At 41.1% G+C, this 21192-nt stretch overlaps 1 protein-coding gene across 2 annotated transcripts in view; it reads right to left on the minus strand.

The window, feature by feature from the left end:
- Window positions 1–21192, minus strand: part of PHACTR1 (phosphatase and actin regulator 1) — a 138658-nt gene that overhangs the window by 31930 nt on the left and 85536 nt on the right. For both annotated transcript variants that reach the window (XM_014307001.2, XM_031057003.1), the window contains 3 exons: window positions 20593–20923; window positions 12896–13104; window positions 11053–11209 (listed from right to left, as the gene is read on the minus strand). In XM_014307001.2, coding sequence (XP_014162476.1) covers window positions 11053–11209; window positions 12896–13104; window positions 20593–20923 — 697 coding nt within the window. The remainder of the gene's footprint in view (window positions 1–11052; window positions 11210–12895; window positions 13105–20592; window positions 20924–21192) is intronic.

The following is a 21192-nucleotide window of genomic DNA, read 5'->3' on the forward strand; positions in this document are numbered from 1 at the left end:
TTGATGTCTGCTCCAAAATCCTTCATACTGAGGCCAAGTGCTGCACAGTATCTTGAACCAAGGTGGGGTGGTGGGGGCTACAACCACCACTGAAACACAGTCAGAAATAAGACAGAATAAAGACTCCAAAGAGAAGAATTAGGGACAAGGCAAAGGGAAATAAAAGGGAAATCAAGACAAAGGGAAATAAAAGGGCCTCCCAAGAAAGTGTCCTATATGATGGTTTTCAGAGGCAAAAATCATCTTTCCACCACTGAGCCTTTTTTAATCTGTCATGTCACATTAGAAAACATAATGGAGCCCTTTTCTGGCATTAAACAGTGCAGTGCAAAATATTGGCAGCTCTTTTAACTGCAGTAGAGTATTAGATTTTCTTTGCTAGTCTAGTCTGAAGGGGAAGATGAAATGGATGGTGGAATATCACATGGTTCTGTAATGCTTGCAATTGCCCAGCTCTGCCTATCTTATCTTTTATGTCTGCTCAAACAAGGGAAGGCTGAATGGTTCTGGCACAACCTGAGGGTGAAGGACACCAGGCATTTACACTCAGCTGTTAACCAGAAAAAGGTAGAGTCTCAGGGGATGTTCTGGCTTTGGAACATCAGCCACTCCTTTCCCTGAAAGTAGCAGAGGGAGGTTTTGGGATCAGCTGGGGAATCCCACTGGGGGATGGGGAGATGTAAAGGCACCAAACTCTTTTCAGAGAAGTTGCACCCCACTTGGAGACTGATGTGCAGCTCCAAACAACCTTGCTGTCAGAGGGGCTGCCTGGCCTCTTTCTTTTATAGCTGAACCTTGGATATTAAAGCTTCCCCGGGGCAGGAAAGTCCTCATATAAGGGCACAGGGTGCTCTGGGAAAGCCAGAATTGGAGCACAGTTTGGGTAATCCAACTTCCCAGTGCAGCCAGAGGCGGAAGGAGCTAGTTTCCCATGCTGCTTGCAGGTTTAACTGGAGGTCAGCCAGCTGATGGGGCTATGAAAACACCTTCATGGAAGATGACCAGACATTTTTCTCTGTACCTTCTGTGAGAGGCTCACAAGGAGGGAGTTTACACACACTTTACACGTAGCAGCCTTCCAGTACCTTAAGGGGGCCCACAAGAGAGATGGAGAGGGACTTTTCACAAGGGCATTGTCACAGGACAATGGGGAATGGCTTTAAGCTGACAGAGAGAGAGTTTAGATAAGGTATTAGGAAAAAATTATTTGCTGTGGGGATGGTGAGGCACTGAAACAAATTCTCCAGAAAAGTGGTGAATGCCCTGTCCCTGGAAGTATTCAAGGTCAGGTTGGATGGGGCTTTGAGCACTCTGGTCTAGTGGGAGGTGTCTCTGCCTATGGCAGGGAAGTTAAAATCAGGTGGTCTTCAAGGTCCCTTCCAACCCAAACCATTCTACAGTGACATGAATCTGTGACCTCCCTGCATGCTCCCCTGATGGGTCTGGGTGCACTCAAGGTGCCATCTGCCAGCCCACCAGGTAACTGATGTCCCTGAGCTTGTAGAAGGGACAGGGCCCTGGTCCAGGAGCCATGCCTGCTCCCAGTGAAGAAGCAGGCTGGCTCCTCTGCAGCCCCTGATGTTTGAGATTAGGGTCCCTGCTTGCAAGGCTTTTAAATCAAAGCCAGCTGATTGCAGGGAGGCAGGAAGACCATTTCTGTCTTGATTACTGCAATAAAGGAAATCTTGCAGACTTCTCCAGCATGCTGAAAAACTCCAATATTCTGCAGGATAAATAGTGTAGCCTGACATTATAGATGCTTGCTCATAGAGCAAATACAATATATTGACTGCTTATTTTATTAATTATTCATTAACCAGTAATGTTGCTACCTCCTGAATTCAGGGATATCAATGAAAAACCAGGTTACTGAATTAATCTTGGGGCTAATGTGCTTTCCTTGTAGTTTGCTGGTTTGTTATTTATTATCAGAAAGGCAAGTAATGAATATTACTGGCTGCACACTTAGAGACATATTGATATGATCTACCACACATTTCTTATACTCACACTTCCTCTTCCTCACACATTTCTCATACCTCACACTTCCTCTTCACTAAAGTTATTAACACAAATGGTAATTTCACATGATCAGGTCTGAGGCTAAGGACTTAGTTTAATTCCCACATATGGTCTGTGCAGTGCTTGTGAACCCCAATGCATTGAAACAGGAACATAATTTTTATCCAAACCTGCCTCTAAAAGACTAGTTGTAATTTTTTCTGCACATATGCAAAAAAAGGACCCCATCCATCTCTAAGCAATCCTTTTGTTAACACTATGTCTTAGAGAAAACATTAACATTACCTAATTGTACCAGGTGTAATGGTAAGGATATTGCTTTTTTGATACATTTGTCCAAAAGACACTTAGTCCTACACAAAACAAACACAAACAATAAATCTTATTGACTCCTCTTCAGAAAGTCACCTCTGTTTACTCACATACAATAGCCTGCATGTGAAACTCCGGAGTTTCTGGATATAAATGGATGACCATGCACACAACTCAGACTTCCTCCTCCAGCAGTTCTCCTTGTACTCACAGTAATAGCCACAGGGAACATATATGAGCATTTATATAAACACAATTTTTTAAATCCTGACTCGGATCAGCTTTTAAATACATGTTTGACTGCTTTACAGGGATTGCCTCTGTTAAATCTCCTGTTCATGTGTTGCTAAATAGGCCATAATACATTAAAGTGGAGGGGAAATGCAAACTGTAACCTCTGAGAGAGGTTAAATATTTTGCTCAAAGAGCAATTTCTCCATTTTACAATCAGCCAACTATAAAGAGAAATTTATTCCTGCCAGTCTGCTTCTAACTTGTACTCCCACCTGATTTGTTTCCTTTACAGAAATTACAAGGTCATCCAAGCTAAGCAACTGTTGTGCTTGTGATTAACTACCTACAATCAGGAGGTACAAAATATGAAGATTTATGGTTGGATTTTTTAGAGGCGGAAACCTATGAGCTGGTTCTTAGTGGAGCTGCCCTAAATTTGTCAGTATTAACCAGCAAAAGACAAACCCAACAAATAAACCACCTTTGTTTTTAAAGCCAGAATATAACATTTTGAAGCAGCTACTTCCCTGCTTGTGTTTATTTCACCTGTTTTTATTAATGCCATTCTTTTACTCCAAAGAGAGTGCTGCACAGACTGCATGTGGTCTCTTGTTTACTGGAGAAATAAGACTATTACCAAAATATGTTATTCTCTTACTGCCACAAGCTTTATTTATATCACCATGAATTATTTTGCCCAGCAGAGAAATATGGCTTCCTCTTATATAAAAGCTGCCAGTAGTTTGACAACTAAAAGCAAAACTGCAATCAACTCGGGGCAGAAAATGAATGATACCACACCCCACTGAAACTGTAAAGGAAATTAAGGTAGATTTAATATATTTGTCTCAGCTGTGTTGACAGCTTGAATTAGACCTCAAATACAGACTGTGTCAGGGGGCTGAAGGTTATGGGAAGCATGAAGGGCAAATTGTAACCCCTTTAACACATTTTGCCTCAACTTCCTCAAGAGAAAGGATGGGAGAAACAGATGTTGCAATGACAGGGCAGCGTGACTTGCCTGCTTCCACGAGAGCAGAAACAGGAACAGTAACAGACCCCAGCACTAACAAATTCCTTTCTGGGCTGGTGACATTTCTGATTGAAACGAACTTTGGACATGATGAAAACACTTTTCATTTCATCAATGGTCACACAGGTGCCGCTGGGGAGACCTTGCCCTCAAATGCCACTCCCTGCTGCCTACCATTAAAATCACCCCTCTCCTCAGACCAACATTTCTCCCCCCTTATAGTAGCATAAATAAAATGTCTCTGTACATTTGGAGCTCCATCATCTAACATGGAGAGACACATCTGCCCAAGGACAGACTATATCTACTCTGCAAGACTGCTTCCATAAATAACAAAACATCTGCTGGCCCTAGCTGAGCAAAATTGATGGGGGCAGGGTTTCAAGGGTGGGGCTGGAAAGGTTAAGGACACTGTTCATTCTCCAAACCAAGGAGTGTGTAGAGGTGATGTGTTTTGTGGTGACACTGCCATCCCTTGATTGCTCCACTGACCTTTTGCCATAGCAAATTACTCAGACAAAGCAAACTCATGCTGCTAGTTATGAAATGCAAAACAACCATCAACTATCAAAACAATAGTAATGCCGTCATGATGTTAGACATGCCTTTTTCTGTGATGAATGAAGATGTTAGCCATGGAAATTCCTCATACAAAGAGGTAAGTGCAAACCATGCTCTGAAATGAGGATCCCTGTCCTACTGAAAAGGCAGTGTTAGATGTCTAAAGAGATCTTGGTATTGGGGTGGTTTTTTGAAAGCACACAAATGTTGCTGTCAATGAGAGTTTGTCAACTAATGCAATGTTCCAAAGTTCATAGGCATACTTTTTGGGATCCCTGACACGCCTTAAATAAATAAGCAAACAAATAAATAAATACATGTGCGGATCTCTTTCAGTGGCTTGCCTGAGGTTGGAAAGCTGGTGGAAGATGCAGCCTTCTCAGAGTATTGTAACTACAAAGCCACCTTTCCTTTCAGCAGAGCAGAGCCCACCAGCACACTGATCACAGAAGAGAGCGCTGACAAGGGCCATAAACACCCATCTCCCATCTGCACCCATGCACAGAACCCAGACCAGTTCTGCTTAGAATATTTATTCCCAGCAGTTGAGCCCAGATGTGTAATGGTAGCTCAGTTTCAGCTCATCACCCATAAATAATCACCTGCTTTTCCTGCCTTCCTCCTGATGCTAAGGGCAATTTCAATAGCTGCCTTGGGGTTTCAGCAAATGAATAGCTAAACTAAAAGGGGGAAACTGCCACTCTCCCTAGGTACCATTGCAGCTAAAACTGAGGCTCAGCCCTTTGCAGTTTTTCTCTGTCACCCCCATTCATGTATCTAGCGCTGTCACATCGTCCCTAATCCAGGATTTCGATGAGCTTGTTTAGCACAATCCCATTTTCCATGCGATTTATCCCCAGCACCCTGCATGCAGAGAGGCGAGCTCCACGCACACCCCTGCGTGCGTGCTACCCTCAGGGATGAGCTCTTGCTTTAGGCACTTGCTTTGCTCTCATTAGTGGAAGCTAACAATAAGTGTGAGAATTGCAGACGTCAAACGTAATTAGGAAGAAATTATTTCACATTACCCAACAAAATGAGGTCTTTGAATAAAGCCTAATCCTGCTGTCTGCCCATTCTTTTTATCCCTAAATGACTCGGAGATAGGGAGGGTGCAAAATGCCCTCCACAGCATCGGATGGGGAGCAGCCACGAGGAGGTTCAGCCATGCTCCACTGGATCCATCATGCTGCCATCCACTGGCTGAATAAACCCTTCCCAAGTGGGACTGCAACCCTGCTTAAAGAATTAACCATTTCAAAAAGCTGAATCTCTTCACAGCCTAAATTTTAGTAAATAAAAATGATTGCTTCAAACTATTTAGTCCCCTCAGAAGGAACTGCTGTGTGTTTCAATGACTGTGCAAGCCTTGCAGACTGACCCTTCCTCAGTACTGGTAGTATTTGTCACCTTCATGGTGATGCTGACAGTCCAATCCTCTTCCCAAACTGTCCAATTTTTCTGCTCTTCTTTCTAGTATCTGATATGAACGAGTCCAAAAACCTCACAGCAGCCTCATGACATTTTAAAAATCAATGACAATTTTTTATACTTGTGGGAATTCACCAACTTTATTCAATCACAGGATTTCTGTTGTTAGCAGCATTTTTCAGAACAGCTGAGGAATACGTGACCAGGGAATGTGTAGATTACCTTTCTCAACAAGATAGTAGGTGACCACCATCTGTCAAACCTGCCATTCCATAAAGTTTAATGACTTCTCATGCTGTGTTTCTCAGTCACAGACATCCCAGTACTATTTCCAAAACATCAATGGGACTATAAAAACACATCTAGCAGGTGTGCATGTCCAAATCTCAAGTGTACTTATTTACAGCCATATGCACACAGACAGAGTCTCTGTGATCTACTGCCTCATGATCCTTGCAATATGCTATTTATATTGCTTCAGATCACGATTTTCCACTTGCTGGTGTAAGGACAGTCCCCCGTAAGGTATTGTAGTGAATAAATGTAGTGCTACACAAAAAACAATGCAGAGCACTACTGTATATCTGGTAGAGGAACTTTAAAGCTTTAAAGCCAGCAGAATGTATATACAGTGACACACACAGGATTCCGTCGAACAATTGGAAGAGCATCTCTCTAAGTCAGGAAAGAGGTAATAGGTAGTTTGTTACTTTCTTCATTTGTTTCTCATTTTACTAGTTAGCTAATGTGCAGAAGGCTGCTCCCCCACCTCATCTCTCTGCTTTCACACTGGGCATGATAAATACGACCCCTACAACTAACAGCTTTTGGCAGCAGCACAGCACAAACTCTCATTGGATTGCAAAATTTTACTGGTGTGCCTGTGGCACCTTCCAGTGAAGGGCAGCAGTCCCCTGACAAGCACTACTGCCAGTGGATAGCCTTTATGTGTCTCCTCTGCCTCCAGATCTGCAGACAGTGGGTAGGAGTGTGCTGACCAGACTGACATTATGCTGACCAGTAATAATACTGTGAATATCAAGAAGTTCCCTTGACATTGACTATTAACAACATGATGATAGCACTCTGGATTGCCAGACATTTTGTGCTATTAGATCATCCAATTCCAGCAGGTGGGAGAAGCCAGGGTGGAAACAATCAGGGGAAACACATAAATACACCATGCTCTTGAAAAGCAGTGGACTAAAATCTCAGCTTTAATACTCCTGCATCTAATTGCTAATGAGCACCTTCGCCAGAGTTGGTGGGTTATGAGACTAAAAAATACTTGAATGGTTTAGAAAGCCTCCCTTGTAAGACGTGTGGCAGATCAGTCAGTCTAAAGACACACATTTTCTCAGTGTATGGGGGAAGACTTTGTGAAAGACACACTAAGAAACCAGGTTTTCCCATTCCAAGAAAGTGTAAAGTCTGGTGTTTGTAACAGCGATTACAGAGATGCTATAACAGGAGCCCTGTAAAGGGCTCTTGTATTTACTAAATGTGTTGATTTAGAAAGTCTGTGGGGTCTCTTATGACCACCATTATGATTCTGTGGTGAAAGAGAAGTGCAAGGACTGGCACTAAAGCACCTGCCTCAGTACCAGGAACATTCCTGCAGTCTCTGGGAGATGTGCAGTTCTACTGTCCATCACCCAACAGTGCTGGCCCTCCTTTTCACCTGGGCTTCCTGACAGGCCTTTACCATTGCCCCAAGAAAACCTCCAAGCTCACTATCACAGCCTGGATATATCCCATTCCTCTCACCCTGACAGCCACTGAAAGCTAAATCCAAATCTTCCTGGCTGCTTCTCTAACTGGAATAACAGGGAGCCTGTGCTTCCCAGCAGGTCCATCACAGCCAGTGAGACAGGCAGAACAGAGACGTCTGTCTTTTCCTTCCCTCTCCCTGTTAACTTTCAGAGCACTGCTTTTCCTTCTGTGTTCTCCTTTCTGCCTTACAGTCACACATGCACACTTCTTGAGCAGCTGTGAAGCTGCACAGGCACCTGAGAGATAAAATAGAGGAGAAGTTTGGGAGAAAGTGAACAGGAAAAAAAAAAAAAGGAACACATACCCATACCCATACTCACTTGAAGATTTACTTAGCACAGAAGGTTTGCATTTCAGAGTAGAAGATAATGGAGTTGTAAGGGTTTTTAGCAGCCAAGAACATGGTCTCCAGCATCCATTTCCTATCCCCATGCCACATGTGGTTTTGAGCTGAGAGTTCTGCATCTTAATTCACTATTTTTGCTCCTTGTTTCATAGGAGATGTCACATTTTGGAGCAATCCATTCTGGTTTGGTTAGAGGAAGAGGTCTTCTAATTAATCGCTGTAATCAATTGCCATAATTGCTATGTCAGGACTCCTCAGAAATGGTTTATGGTGCACTGGCCTGTTCATGTGGCTGGAATTCATATGATGTGGTATCTCCTGCCTTTGCTAGGACATATTTTGCCACCTTGGGCAAGAAGCTCTGTTTTTCCTGGGGACTGCATGTGCTGAGCCATGATACAGGATACAGACAAAGGAAACAGAACATCCATGTGAAGTGTTTTATGACAGGCACAAAGAATTTATCTCATGGCTCAGAGAACACCAAGGTGTGTAGTGGGCCAGGTCCTTCCATAAAACACAGTTCCTGCAGCCTCACCCTTACAGCTGGCCTGGTGTAAGTCAAGGCACTATTCTCCCAGCATGGGAAACAGTGAATTCTGCTCTGGAGTCTCTCTTCCAGCTGGCTGATGTAACACTGAAGTCATAACAATTTTCTGGGAATAACAGGAGGTTCAGAGGTTCCAAGCTACATTTAAACAGGATCTGAAGAGACCTTTCTGAGCCAAACTGATTCCCAGTGCAACTCTAATAAGGCTGGAGGAACTGCACCTGGGATGATTTTGGTCCCACACAATATGTCAGTGGCCAATCTCAATATGCCTGGATAGAGGCATCTTTGAAAAAGACATTCTCTTTATAGTACTAAATTCTTATCTGCCAAATGTGGCAGCCAATGAGCTCTTCCAAACTAAATACTGCGAGGATTATGCATAAATACTGAAGTATCCTAATTAGCCTCTTGGTGAAAATTAATTGATCCATTACAGACAATAACTATATGCTAGTTTTTATTCTGCATTTTTTACTTCTGTAAGTAGCATATGTGATTTGATTGGCTGGATATTTTAAACCCTAGGGGACCATTGGTGGAGCAGTACAAATCCCTCTGAAATCCAAAATTGCCAGCTGCAATTATAGTCTGCATCTAGCATCTTCTCTAAGGACTATAAATGCTTCACTAGTTTAATTTTGCTTGGCATTTGCATCACTGTGTGACAATTACCAAGCAACAGCAAAGGATGGATTCAGTAATAAAGTCTGGACAGTAAGGAAATGTTGTCCAAATTGAAATATTCTCTCTATTTTTATCTCATATTCATCAGTTTATGCACATGGATTTATCACATTTAGATACAGAGCACTGGTAAGACAAGAACCTTTCCTTTTTGCTGCTGAAATGCCTGTGGCTTCTTACATATTAGATATAAGCAAAATAGTTTTCTCCTCATATCTCTTTATTGTTTTCAACTACTCAAAAGGATGAGATACTAAGTTGTAAATAGTAGTAATTAAAAGGTCAGACTGGCAACTACATCGCTCTAGTTAAGGCTTGTGAAATTCTACCATTTTCAGTGATGTTACACTGATATAAAGCAGGAATGAAACAGCAGTTTCATTCAGCTCAGCTATTTTTTAACTCATATATTATACAGTTTTAGTTATTTGAACTATTTGTGATTGCCCCTAAGTCCTAGCTATATTAGAAGACAAGATCAGGCATTTTAGCTCAAACTATTAAACTCAGATTAGCAGAGATACAATTGGGGAAACAAAAAAACAACATTATGAGAATATGGGGCTCACACAGGAAGGGCTTTGCATACAGCCAAAAATAGTTTCCCTTGTTAAAAAGGCATTTGCTGAAAAAATACTGTTTAGTGAGGAAAAAAGCAGGTTTTGGATAGGTGAAAAATAAAATACTTATAATGAAAAAGATCTGGTGCATAGTGAGCTGTGTGGTATGTAGTGAGCTGTGCAGAATCAGTGTTTGTAAATGACACTACTTTCTTTCATTAGCCATAGCTGGAAAACTTCAGAAAGACCTAAGTAATTTAGGCAAACGGGCAAGATAGCGGAAACGCTGTTCAATGTCATTGCAAGGTCAAGCAGTGAGAGACAGAAATTTAAATTCTTCAGATGCTCCAAAAGGGTTCAAATTTAACCATATAAGCACTGGGACCTTGCTGTCCTGTGCTGTTCTCTGGGACCCAGAGCTCAGTGCAGCTGCAGTCTAACAAGGTTGGAATAAAGCTGAATAAAGACTGAACTGAAAAATCACAGTACCAGCAACAGTGCATATTTTGGGCATGTTTGCTGAAGCTCCTCAACAAGAATACTGAAAAATTAGACAGGTTTTGGAGTAGGCTGAACATGATCCGGCACAAAAACTTTCAAAGACAGTTCGGAAAGGTGTGGTTAGTTTATTCCAAGGAGGTGATAAACAAGGCCATGAAAGAAAAGTAAATAAAATGCTGAAAGTGGTATTTATCCAGAGCTCCTATTCTTCCTGTCTCCACAGCATGGCAGCAGCGTTTCCCCCTTATCCACCCACCCCCAAAATAAAAAAATGAAAACGTGCAAGAAAATTCCCAACAACTGGTTGGCCATTTCCTTGTGGTTTTCTCACTGGAGAGCAACTAACAGCATTCACCAGCTCTGCATAATACCAAGTTGACAATGTAAGAGGATTCAATTGATTACAGAAATCATAGCAGGCACATAGAAGGTTCTTAGACAGTTCTGTCTGACCTCAGTTTAGTAATTCTTGTCAGAAATCCTCCACATTTAATGGCCACCCCTTTACACCCTATTCAATACAGAAAACCAGAACAGTTGGTGAGTAACACTGTTATGAAGAAGAAAGTGTCTGGACAGGGTAAATCTGTCTAACCTGACCCAATGAAGGCAACTACTGAAGGACTTAAAGTATTTTGCACCAGGAAAAGTCTCAGCTACTCACAGGTGATGCTGTCAGAAGAGAAAGTTATACCTGTGGCCTTTGGCCAAACTAATAGCTTATAAAAAGGCACCTACAGCTACAGTCTGAAATGTTACCAAAGCTGAACATTTTCCAGTGATGTGCCAACAAAAATCAAATTCACCTAGCTCATGCTGACACTTAACCAAAGTTTCCATAGCATATGCCAGGAAAACAATATGGGGAGTTATATGGGAAGTTTTATTGGACCAGAAATAACGTATAGAACCATATCTTTTCTCTCCATGGCTTTTCCTCTTGAACATTGTAACGAAACAGATCTCAAATGTTTAAAGACTAAAAAACTACATCCCACCATATATTTCCAAAAGCAAGAGTTAAAAAATGTTTATCTCCTACCTTGTTAGCTTTGTCCCAATCTGCTGCCTAAGCTCAAGCCTCTCTTCATCAGTCTGCATGGGGAGGATGTTCTTTTCCTCCAGCTCTCGCTTGGAAGGCCTGTTGCTTAGTTTGATTGCTAAAGAGTCCTTCCTGCAGAGTTTCCTTGCCAGGGGGCCTGTGGGAGAGAGGAGAGGTTCTGCTAAAAGAGGTGTCATCATTTCATTACAGCATGCACCTGGCAAAGAAGTACTAGCCAAGGGAGGATATGAGGCTCGCCTTTACACTGGTATGGACTATGGGAGAAGGGGTGCCATTAACTTCATGTGCTCAATTAACCTCAATTCCTATCATTATAAGGAAAAGCTGAAATTGTAAGCATAGAGGAAATAGAAATTAATATATTGCTCCACAGAGGGGAATGGAGAAGAAGGGCTTGTTTCAGAATTGCTAGTAGCATCTGTAGCTTTTTCTAGCACAGTATTTCAACATAATGGAATGAAAAATTTAACCTCAGAATCTGGGCAGGCAGCAAAGCTATAGCATGTCAAAAGAAAGGGGTATCTGAAAGTCTTTTGCAATGTAATATTAAGACATCCAAGCCAGCACTAGAATGAATCAGAAGTCAATCAGAAGCAGCACAAATCTCTACGGACATGAACTAACTGCTTCCAGGGCAGTGGCAGTGGCAAAGACACTAAAAACCAGTGGCCTTTTATGGCTCAAATTTGCTTTCTTAGGCTTGTGTCCAAAGCAGTTTGAGCAAGGAAGACAGACGCAGAGAGACACAAACACATGAGAGTTTCTCAGGAGAGTGTGAGATAGTGCAGTTCTGTTCTGTTTTTAGTATAAGAGCAAACACTGCTTAGTTTCACCTGCAGGGTAAGGTGGGGTGATGAGGAGATGAAATATGCCTGATTTAGAATCTTCTTTCTGTGTGTTTTAAAAGGGATGTTTGATTGTACTGCTTCCAGTTTTCAGAATTAAAGAAAGGAAAGGGCCTGGAACCTAGGATGACAAGCAGCTGTCATACATGAAGCACTGTATCTTTTCTTCATGGGATAGTCCTACGATGCCACACTGAGGCAGGAATTGGGCTTCCTTACAGAGGTCAGGAAGGCCACAGGTCCTTTCCCAGCCTGTAGTTGCAATATGGTGTCCGGGGTTGACTAGATGATGCTTGTATCCCCAGTCTGTTCTGTTTAGCTGGATAATAAGTTTTGCACCTTTCAGACTTGTTCTGAGAGCAAAGTGGGGAGAGGTGTGGAGTTTGTTGGGGGAGGGGCCACTTGAATTTGTTTTTCTAGAGGAAACCCCTTTAGAGATTTTTCTCCCAAAATTGCCCTAAACCAGGACATATGGTTATCAATTAACCTCTTCTTATCTGAGCCTAATCCTCTGATTGTGACCCCTTTCAAAGCATGTGCACATATATGATTCCAAAATGATTTAATATTGACTATATGTAAAAGCTCAGTTTCCCTATATTTGGCGCTTATTTCATCCTCCTGAAGCAACTATTGAGATGCTCTTGACTTAAGCCAAAGGCAGGGTTTCTGTTCACAAAGGGCATTTGGGAAAGTGAATCCAAAAGCCAATTTGTAACTGAATCAATATAAGCCCAAACCTGTCATATGAGTTTAGTGTGAGCACTACTGAGACAGGGATTCATGAATATTAGTGAAATCACTATAAATTCATACTGTTTGTTATTTTGGATTAGCATCTCCATGTAGTCAAGCCCTGAGAGACGAAAAAGCCACACCCAAGAAAGAAAATACACAGCCCTGGTGTTTCCTCTGTGTATTGTGAGTTCAGGGTAAAAATTAAGTAAGTGAGAAAGGAAAAATGGAATGAGTCTTACTTGTAAATAATGAGTTATCTTCCTCTTCATCTTCCTCTTCTTCCTCTTCCTGCCTTGGATAAAGGCAGGAAGAATCTTCATAGTCAGTTTCATGAGGCACATTTTCTTTATTGTCATCGCATTCGATCACAACAGTTGGCACTTGTCTCATGTCTGGAAGGCCTGAAGGTCCTGCTTTTGTAACACTGTCACTTGTGTGTAAACCAGAGCTGTTGGGAAAGAAAGGCAAATAAATAAACTAAAGGAAACAGCTCAAAGAAGGGCAGAGTTGCTTCTCTCACTGTATATAGGAAAGTAGTGGTCTTTCATCCCTTTCTGAGAAGAAATGAGAACAGAAAGATTTTCAAGACCAGCAAGGCATCTAAGGGGTTTAAACTGAGTATTTATTAGATTTAGGGTACAACACTTAAAAGGGTGAGTTAAGGCAGCAAGCAAGCAGAAATACTGTCAGCCAGGACGAATCACTAAAGATCTGAGACAAATTCTTAGGGACCAGCTACTCAGAGTGGTAAGCACCAGCTACTCAGTGGTAAGCACACCTTCAGCCTGGTGTCTATGTGACCTTTCCACTGGTGTGCAGGCAGCAAGGAGAAAATGTCTCACCAGAGCGCACCAGGTGGAGTAAGAGTGGGAGGAAGGATGGACTGCAGGGGATAATTCCAGAACAGCAGAGGGAAAACTAGTGGCTTGCACTAGTGATGAGTGACTTGAGGGGATGGCAAGTGTGCAACTCTCTGATGTGCAGGGGAGTGAGCATGTGAAACTGGGCTTGGAGAAAAGAGACTCTGAGGGCAGGTGAGAGTAACCAGGGAAGAAGCTAAAACCTGGGGCGTTTGTCTGCTAATGGCACAGTTATATACTGGGGGGTGGACATGATGATATCCTTTGTCCTGCCCCAGCTTTTTATCCAGCCAAGTGCTGAAGATCAATCAGAATTGGCGCTAACATAATATTTCTTTTGTCACAGGTGTGATTGATTATTTTCATCTTATGAGTTTAAGACCTGTGGTGAGGACTACTACTATCTAGCCCTGTTTATGTGTTGAATTCAAAGCCCTTTACCAAATAACATATCAAGTAGGAAAATGGGAACATGAGGAGGTGAAGATCAAAGTCAGACAAAAAGTGAAAGGAAAAGTCAGGAACAGAAGCATGTTTCCCAACCAGTTTTTATTGAAATAGTTCATGTTGCTTTTCCAGTATAAAATCAGAATGAAAGACAAAAATGGTGGCAGCTCAGGATTATTTGTGAGACAGCAGAAACCGCCCTCTCCCTGAAGTACTGGCTGATGCAACAGATCTATGAAAAATGGGCAACATTTGCCTGTGGGAGACCCTCTCTATGTCAAACTCCCATTTTACTTTTCAGAAGAACATAGGTGTGAACGCAGATGCGTTGGCCAAGTTGACCTTGAGGCACTCAAACTTGGATCTGACAAGTATTGAGTGCCATCAATTCCCTTGAATATTTTAGCCTGAATATTAGAGGTGTTTTGCACCTTGAATAAAATGTATTCTTCTCTTTAAAAGATTTTCTACAGAAATCTACTGAATCTACTATCTTCGACTTGAAACATTTTGCTTTCTTCTAACCCAAAAGTTAGAATGGACTCTTAAATGGCTGCCAGATAACATTCCAGAGAGTCTTTTAAAAATGTAGTTCTAGGGATATACTGCTACTCCAAATATGGTTAGGGATTAAAGAGAAGAAAAGGCTTCAGATCCTGTGAACAAACCATACCATGTTGTTATTATCATCTTCAGCTTCAAAGAAATAATTTTTTTAATTCCAACATGTACTATTGCAGACTAAGCAATAATGAGATGCAGAGCTTTACTAGATGCCTTGAAGAGAGAAACTCAATTTTCTTAGCGATAGCCCATGTTTTGTATCACAAAGTAAGAGAGATTCATGAAGAACTGGCTTGCAAATTTTTGCATCAGACTTCAATGATTTTGACACAAAAAACCTTTATCCCAAATGCAGTTTTAGAATTCATCAACTGAATTCTCATAATGACACATCAACACACTACAGTCTTTAAAAAGTTTGAACTAACTTTTAATTTACTGAAATGATTTCAGAAGTTTTATATTATGAACTTCATTAAATCTGTTTTCCCTGTAAGCTATTTTTTAAGTAAGTCTTTTAAAGAGGAGAGGAAGGAAATTCAAAAGCCTGGAATCAAATTTCTGAGAAAAACCATAATATTGTGAAATTCTGTTAACATTGCTAAAAAAACACCCAAAACCTTCCAATTGCACACGCAACCACTGGATCATTCATTTAATTTTAAAACAATACATGCACAGATAGTAAGTACAAATGAAAGGAGCAAGAAGCAATTCAGCATCCAGGACTATTTGGTGCTTCCCTGTTCTGTGAAGGATGGATGCAGTTTACAGATGCATCCCTATGGGTGTGTCCCCATATGGGTAGCAGATATCAAAGTGATCCATCAATTTAGGTTATTGAGCAGATATAGGATGGCGACAAGATTTACAAGTTACCACAGAGGATTTTTATTTGAACTAGTGATCTAGAAATAGGCAGCTTCTCATCTCATTGTAAGCTTTCTGAATCATCCACTTTCTTGATAATACTACTTTCTATTTTAAGCCCCTCATTTTTTCCTAGTGTTTTGTGTTGTTCTTGATTAAAATCAGCCCTTTCCACAGCAATTTGACAAAGTCAGCTGTCTAAGCAAAGTGCTTATGAAATACATGCAGTACTGCAGTATACTTAAAAAAGACAAATCAAGGTCACAGGATATGTCCATTGTGTATAAATGACTCTAGGTCATTAGCAAAACTCCCATATGGTCAGGTGACTACACCACAAAAATTTTTAGCTTTATTCACCAAAAAGCACACTATTGTTTCAAAAAGCCCATTTTAAACCAGTTTTTTGTTTTGCAACAAAACCAAAGAAAAAAAGCTAAGTTAAGCAAGTACTTGTTTTAAGAAGATCTTAACACATGGATGTGAACAATTCATAGCTCCCTAGGACAAGAACTTGCAATTACTGCTGCATCATCTGTACATGATCAAAGAAGAAAAAAAGTTACACCACTATGGCTTACAATGGTTTTAGTGAAAAAATACTTCAATGAAAAATCACAATTTAAGCATATGAGTGACTCATAGTACAGAAAAAATTAAAAGAAAAGAAAAAAGTGAAATACTTCCTGTAAAATCTAGTGGGAAAAACCTGCACACTTCTTGTCTGTCATGCCAGGCCCTTTGATTTTGGAATAGAGGATTACATTTTTATCCAAATGTTTTCAGATCCACAGTACTTTTATGTTCTTACCAGGTAAAACAAAAGGTCTGAAAGAACTTCAAACCACTGTAAATAGGTTTCTACTACAGGAATGTGTTTGAGAAACAGAGAGAAGGTAGAGCTATAAATATTAAGTATTTCTATCCTTAGGCAATGCTAAAGTTTAGACAAGATGCAATTCTCTTGACAAGTTTTATGGAAGATAAATGTTTTCTGACTCAAATATGTTTCGTAAGATTTACAAGACACTGGTGGTAATGTCTAATGCATTTCATTTCATAAATCTACAGTCTGAAGCTGAGCTGGGTGTCCCAGAGGAACTGGTCTCACACACAGTCTTTTTGGACATAGTGATTTTTCACTGCTTTGCCACAGAGGCAATTCTAGCCTGGAGTGAGATATTGCCACTTAAGAGCTCTTTAGTACGTACATTGAACAAACTTTGGCCTGGATTCATCTGTGCCTGCTCCTGTACATGAGCCCACAGAGTAAATGAAATTAATTGTCACCTTTCCAGACAGGCTGAGAATTATACGGGCAAAGCAGAAAATCAGGCTGTTTCAGATGAAGAAACTGCCTCACTAAGTCAAAATTAAAGACACATTTCGGTGTCACAAGAGAATCTCTAAGGCTTCCTTAGCCACCGTTTGTGATGCACAGCTTTGAGGCATGGCCTTTCTTCTCAAATTCATTTTGGTTGGGAGAATGAAATCTGTGTATTTTGGTGGCAGGACGTACCAGATTTTCATCAGCTCCTAAAATGCAATGGTAAAAAATGATGTCCAAATGTAGAGTTTTACTTATGCTTGACAAACACCCTTTGGACTGAAGGGGAAAGTCATTTGCAGTAAGACACAAATCAGCGACAGAGGTTGCAGAAAAAAGGTTACATGGAAATTACACATATCTCTGTTTCAACTTTATCTACCATAAAACTGGTAATTTGTCAGGGAAAATAGAGGCAAACTGGCAGCACAAATGACATGTCATAATAGTCATACTATGACAAGGGGCAGATTGCCCTTCTGAGAATAGGTTATGAATAGACATTATGAGTACCAGAAAATGTTTGCAATCAAAAGTGTTAAGTGCACAAATGAACTTAATGTTCTATAATGTCTGTAATAAAATTTAATAAAAAAATCCAGGAATTAGCTCCCATTTTAAGTCATAAGAACAACTGGGACTTGAATAGCTATTGCATGCCTTTTAATGTACCTTAAGACATTAACTTATTAACATGCACTAGATCTAGGTGAGGCAGCTACATACAATCACTCCTGCAGAGGGGAAAATAGAGACAGAGAGGCTCAGTAACTTTCTCAAGGTCAAAGACAGAAAAATCTGGCTTCCAGGTCTGTACAGAGGGAAATCTCATTTTTCTCTGGCAAGCCTGTGGCTCATTGGCAAAGCACTGATTTCAACTATCATTCTTCAGATGTTGTTAGACTACCTGAATTCCAGAGATCTTATCTGTGTAAGCAAAGAGTCCAGATTGCTAGAGGAAGGGAAGGTTTTAGCCTTTCATTTTTTGTTCCTGTCCACATCCAGACACCTGGTGAACAGGAGAGTTGTAAGGTCTAAGAAAAGCTTACTGGACAAAATGTGAATTTGATACAGACTGATTCACCAAATATCATTAGAGCTTAAATGACCTTGAGGAGCTTCCACTGCACCAGGACCAAAGAAACTAGCTACAAGGAAGAAAAGGAAAATTCCGAAAGGAAAAGAAAACATTTAGAGCTGAAACCGGATCTGTGCTTGTCTATATGATCATCTCATTAAAATCAAAACACTATTCTAAAAAATCCCCCAGATTACCAGACTTGGCAGCATTATTACTGCAGACCATGGCAATTATTCTGTAAAGCTGTAGGATACTTTTGAGATAAGGTCTGAGATCAGAAGGAAAAACCCCTTGGTGTTCACCAGAAGCTGCCTCAGAGACTTATCAGGCTCTCTCATCTCCTCAGGTTTATTGACCCAACAGTAGTGGCCCAGCACTTTGCTAACTTGCAAGGAACAGGAAAGTGCAGGATGTCACTCCATATCCTATGCAGACTACAGATGTGAGGACACAACCAAGCTCCAAACAGAGGAAGGAGATCTAGGATCTTTGCAGTTTTAACAGGCCCTCAAGAGTTTTGGGCTGAAGTGTGCAATGACAAATACTGCAGTATTATTTCTCTGGGCTTTAATGCAGATTTTTACAATAAGGGAAAGTAAGTACTGTCAAAATTAGTAGAAAACAGTGGCATTTGGTGCAAATAATTGTCTCCCAAGTTAAATAAATATATTTAAAAAATCTGCACAAATCTCCAAGCAAACTTGGCAAATGTATCTAGATCACAGTGTGGCTTGGAAAAAGCAAATGAAGAATTTAAGAGCAAGATCAGCTCCACAAAACTGTAAATGGTTTGAAATACTTTTACCTCTATATACTATAAAAATAACAATTTCTGTTGCAGAGGAAATGATCATGACCTATTTTCTCCCTCATGAATGCAGAAGTTATTGATTTGCTTTGACAAGGAGCACAAACAAAGTACTCAATACATTAATCCATGATTTAACTAACAGTTAATCAACATAAAAAAGGCTATGAGAAATCTGCCTCCAATATCATGAACTAGGATTCGTATTAATTTTAAATGTGAAATATCAGTACCCAACCATTTCTTATTTTCTTCTTATTAATTGCAAAGGGAAACAATTGCTTCACATTGGGACATGAATGCTTGCTTATTCAGTTTTAAACAAGCAGCAGAACTTCAGCTTCAAATTAATAGTTAAACCCAAACAGCATCACCTTCTTTAAATCAGTTAAACGTATTTGTAGACATAAACAAGATGGATGACTAGAAACTGGAGCATTCATTGCTGTGGGGCAACAGATGCCATAGTGAAGTCATACTCTGAGAGATGTCACTGGGCTCAGGATGACAAAGGGCCTCCTGCACACAGTGTGAGCCAGACATTAAGATGTCCGACCTAAGCTGGGGACAGCATGGGCAGCGCAGCCCCAAAGGAGCCTTGGGGATACAACAGCTATGCTCTGTGCCTGGTGCATTCAATTTTGGGATGGTGTAGAGGCACCAGACCAGCCATGCTGACGATGTGAGAGGTAAATGGGTAGTCACTGGGTATGGCAGTAGGGGACAATGTGGATGCTCTTTCTATCCTACCTCTACAGCTCTTTCACAGACCGGAACAAGAATCTCCTTCATAGCTCTAGTAGTTTTTCCCCAGCTGAGAATTCCCCCATGCTGTAGAAACATTAGCCCCATGATGTAATCACAGATGTGTCACTATTCTGGTACTAAAACAAGCTGGCAGTGTGAGACAGCCTCTGGTCTCCTGACTCTTTTTCAGGCACTAAGGAGAAACTGCCATCAATAATCCAGTTGTTTCCAACTATGCAATATAATGAAGGTAGTGTTATCAGACAGAAATACTGGGGTAAATCATTAAGCATTTTGTCTGTTAGACCAAATATTTTGCCTTCCTGTATAACAGGATGATCTGATGCTCCTAGAACAAGCTGGCTACAAAGCTGTCCTTGGTACTAAATAAAACATGTAATTTTTCATCCATCTTCCCTGTTCTGGGACTTTTTCAGCTTTCCTCTGCAAGGTGAAATAAATTTTCCAAAGCTTGCTGATGTTGCAGTCTATGAGGGCAGCTTGCATTTATACAGTATGCTTCACTTACTCAGACTACTTGGAGAAACATTCAGAGATACTCATAAGTGACAATAACAAAAAGCAGCCCCAAGGTGGGTAAGGCATTTCTGATCAAATGTTCTGCCTCTTGCCAGATGCAAATGGCTAAGAGGGTAGCTGCTGTGGAATGAGTTAAATACTTATTTTAAGATCTAACACATAATTTAATTTAAATTAATTTAAGTAATCTAAATACTGTATTAAAACCCTTCTAAGTGACTTGTAGGAAGTCCACATAGATTGTTTCGAGCTAATTGGTAATACTAATCAGACGCCCTGCTGGAGTGGCACATTGGATTCTAATTGCTCTTTTATGAATCCTCCTCTCCTTGCATTTAGCAATCCTCCACACAACTGGAGCTCTGCAGTTATGCCTCAGCAGTACCTATTGCAAGCCAGGCATGTCCTATTAAAATCTCCATTGGCTGTATTATCTACGTCCTTAAACAGGACAACGGGATTCAGGAAATTTGGTCTTTATTTCCTTTCTGCCGCAAACTTGTCAAACAAGTCTTGAAAGGCTCTTCCTCTGCCTCTGTTTCTCCAGAAATGACTCTGCCCTGAAGTTGTTAGACCCCAGAGGAGACACCTCATTCAAGTCCTACGAATGTAACTCAAGTGATGCCATCGATGCTGAATTAGCAGGAATCAGTGCACACCAGTATGGAATGTTAAAAATGTTGGTCCATTACCTTTCTAGCCTGTGCATGGTCATGGCTAGTGTTTTGTTCAGTTCCTCGATCATCCGGCACCCTGACGGGTGAATGGGCAACGTGCTGGACCCAGAAGGAAGGTGCTGGCTGTGGCTGCCGTACTGGAGCTGGTGCTGGTGAGCTGCTAACTGGGATGGCAGGACAGTGTGATGCTGCTGGGTCAAAGGCTGCTGGGAGCTCTTCTGGGTGGAATAGGATGAGAGAGAGAGGTCTGGCCCCCCTAAAGGCATGCAAATCATGACTTTCTTTGGAGGTAGTGGAGGTGACAGTTTAACTGGCATACAAGGCAGTTTCACAGGAGCGCCAGGATCTAAAAGAAAGAAAGAGAGCACTGGTGTTAAATTTTCATGTCAGTAAGAAGAAGAAGGAGATGAGAGTATCTGCCTGGGTGAGCAGGTACTGAGGTTGCTACTCAACATAGGAGAGTGCACACCTTCCCTGTTGTGACAGACAGCTCCTATTGTATGCTCAGCACGGTCTCCAGAAAAAACACTGTTGTTTTGCAGCACTCCTGAGTCTCACAAAAAAACATCCCAGGGCTGTGCGTGCCCCTTAATAAACACATTAAGCAATACTTAA

Source organism: Geospiza fortis, unplaced genomic scaffold (genome assembly GCF_000277835.1).
Source record: "Geospiza fortis unplaced genomic scaffold, GeoFor_1.0 scaffold104, whole genome shotgun sequence".
Taxonomy (NCBI): Eukaryota; Metazoa; Chordata; class Aves; order Passeriformes; family Thraupidae; genus Geospiza; species Geospiza fortis.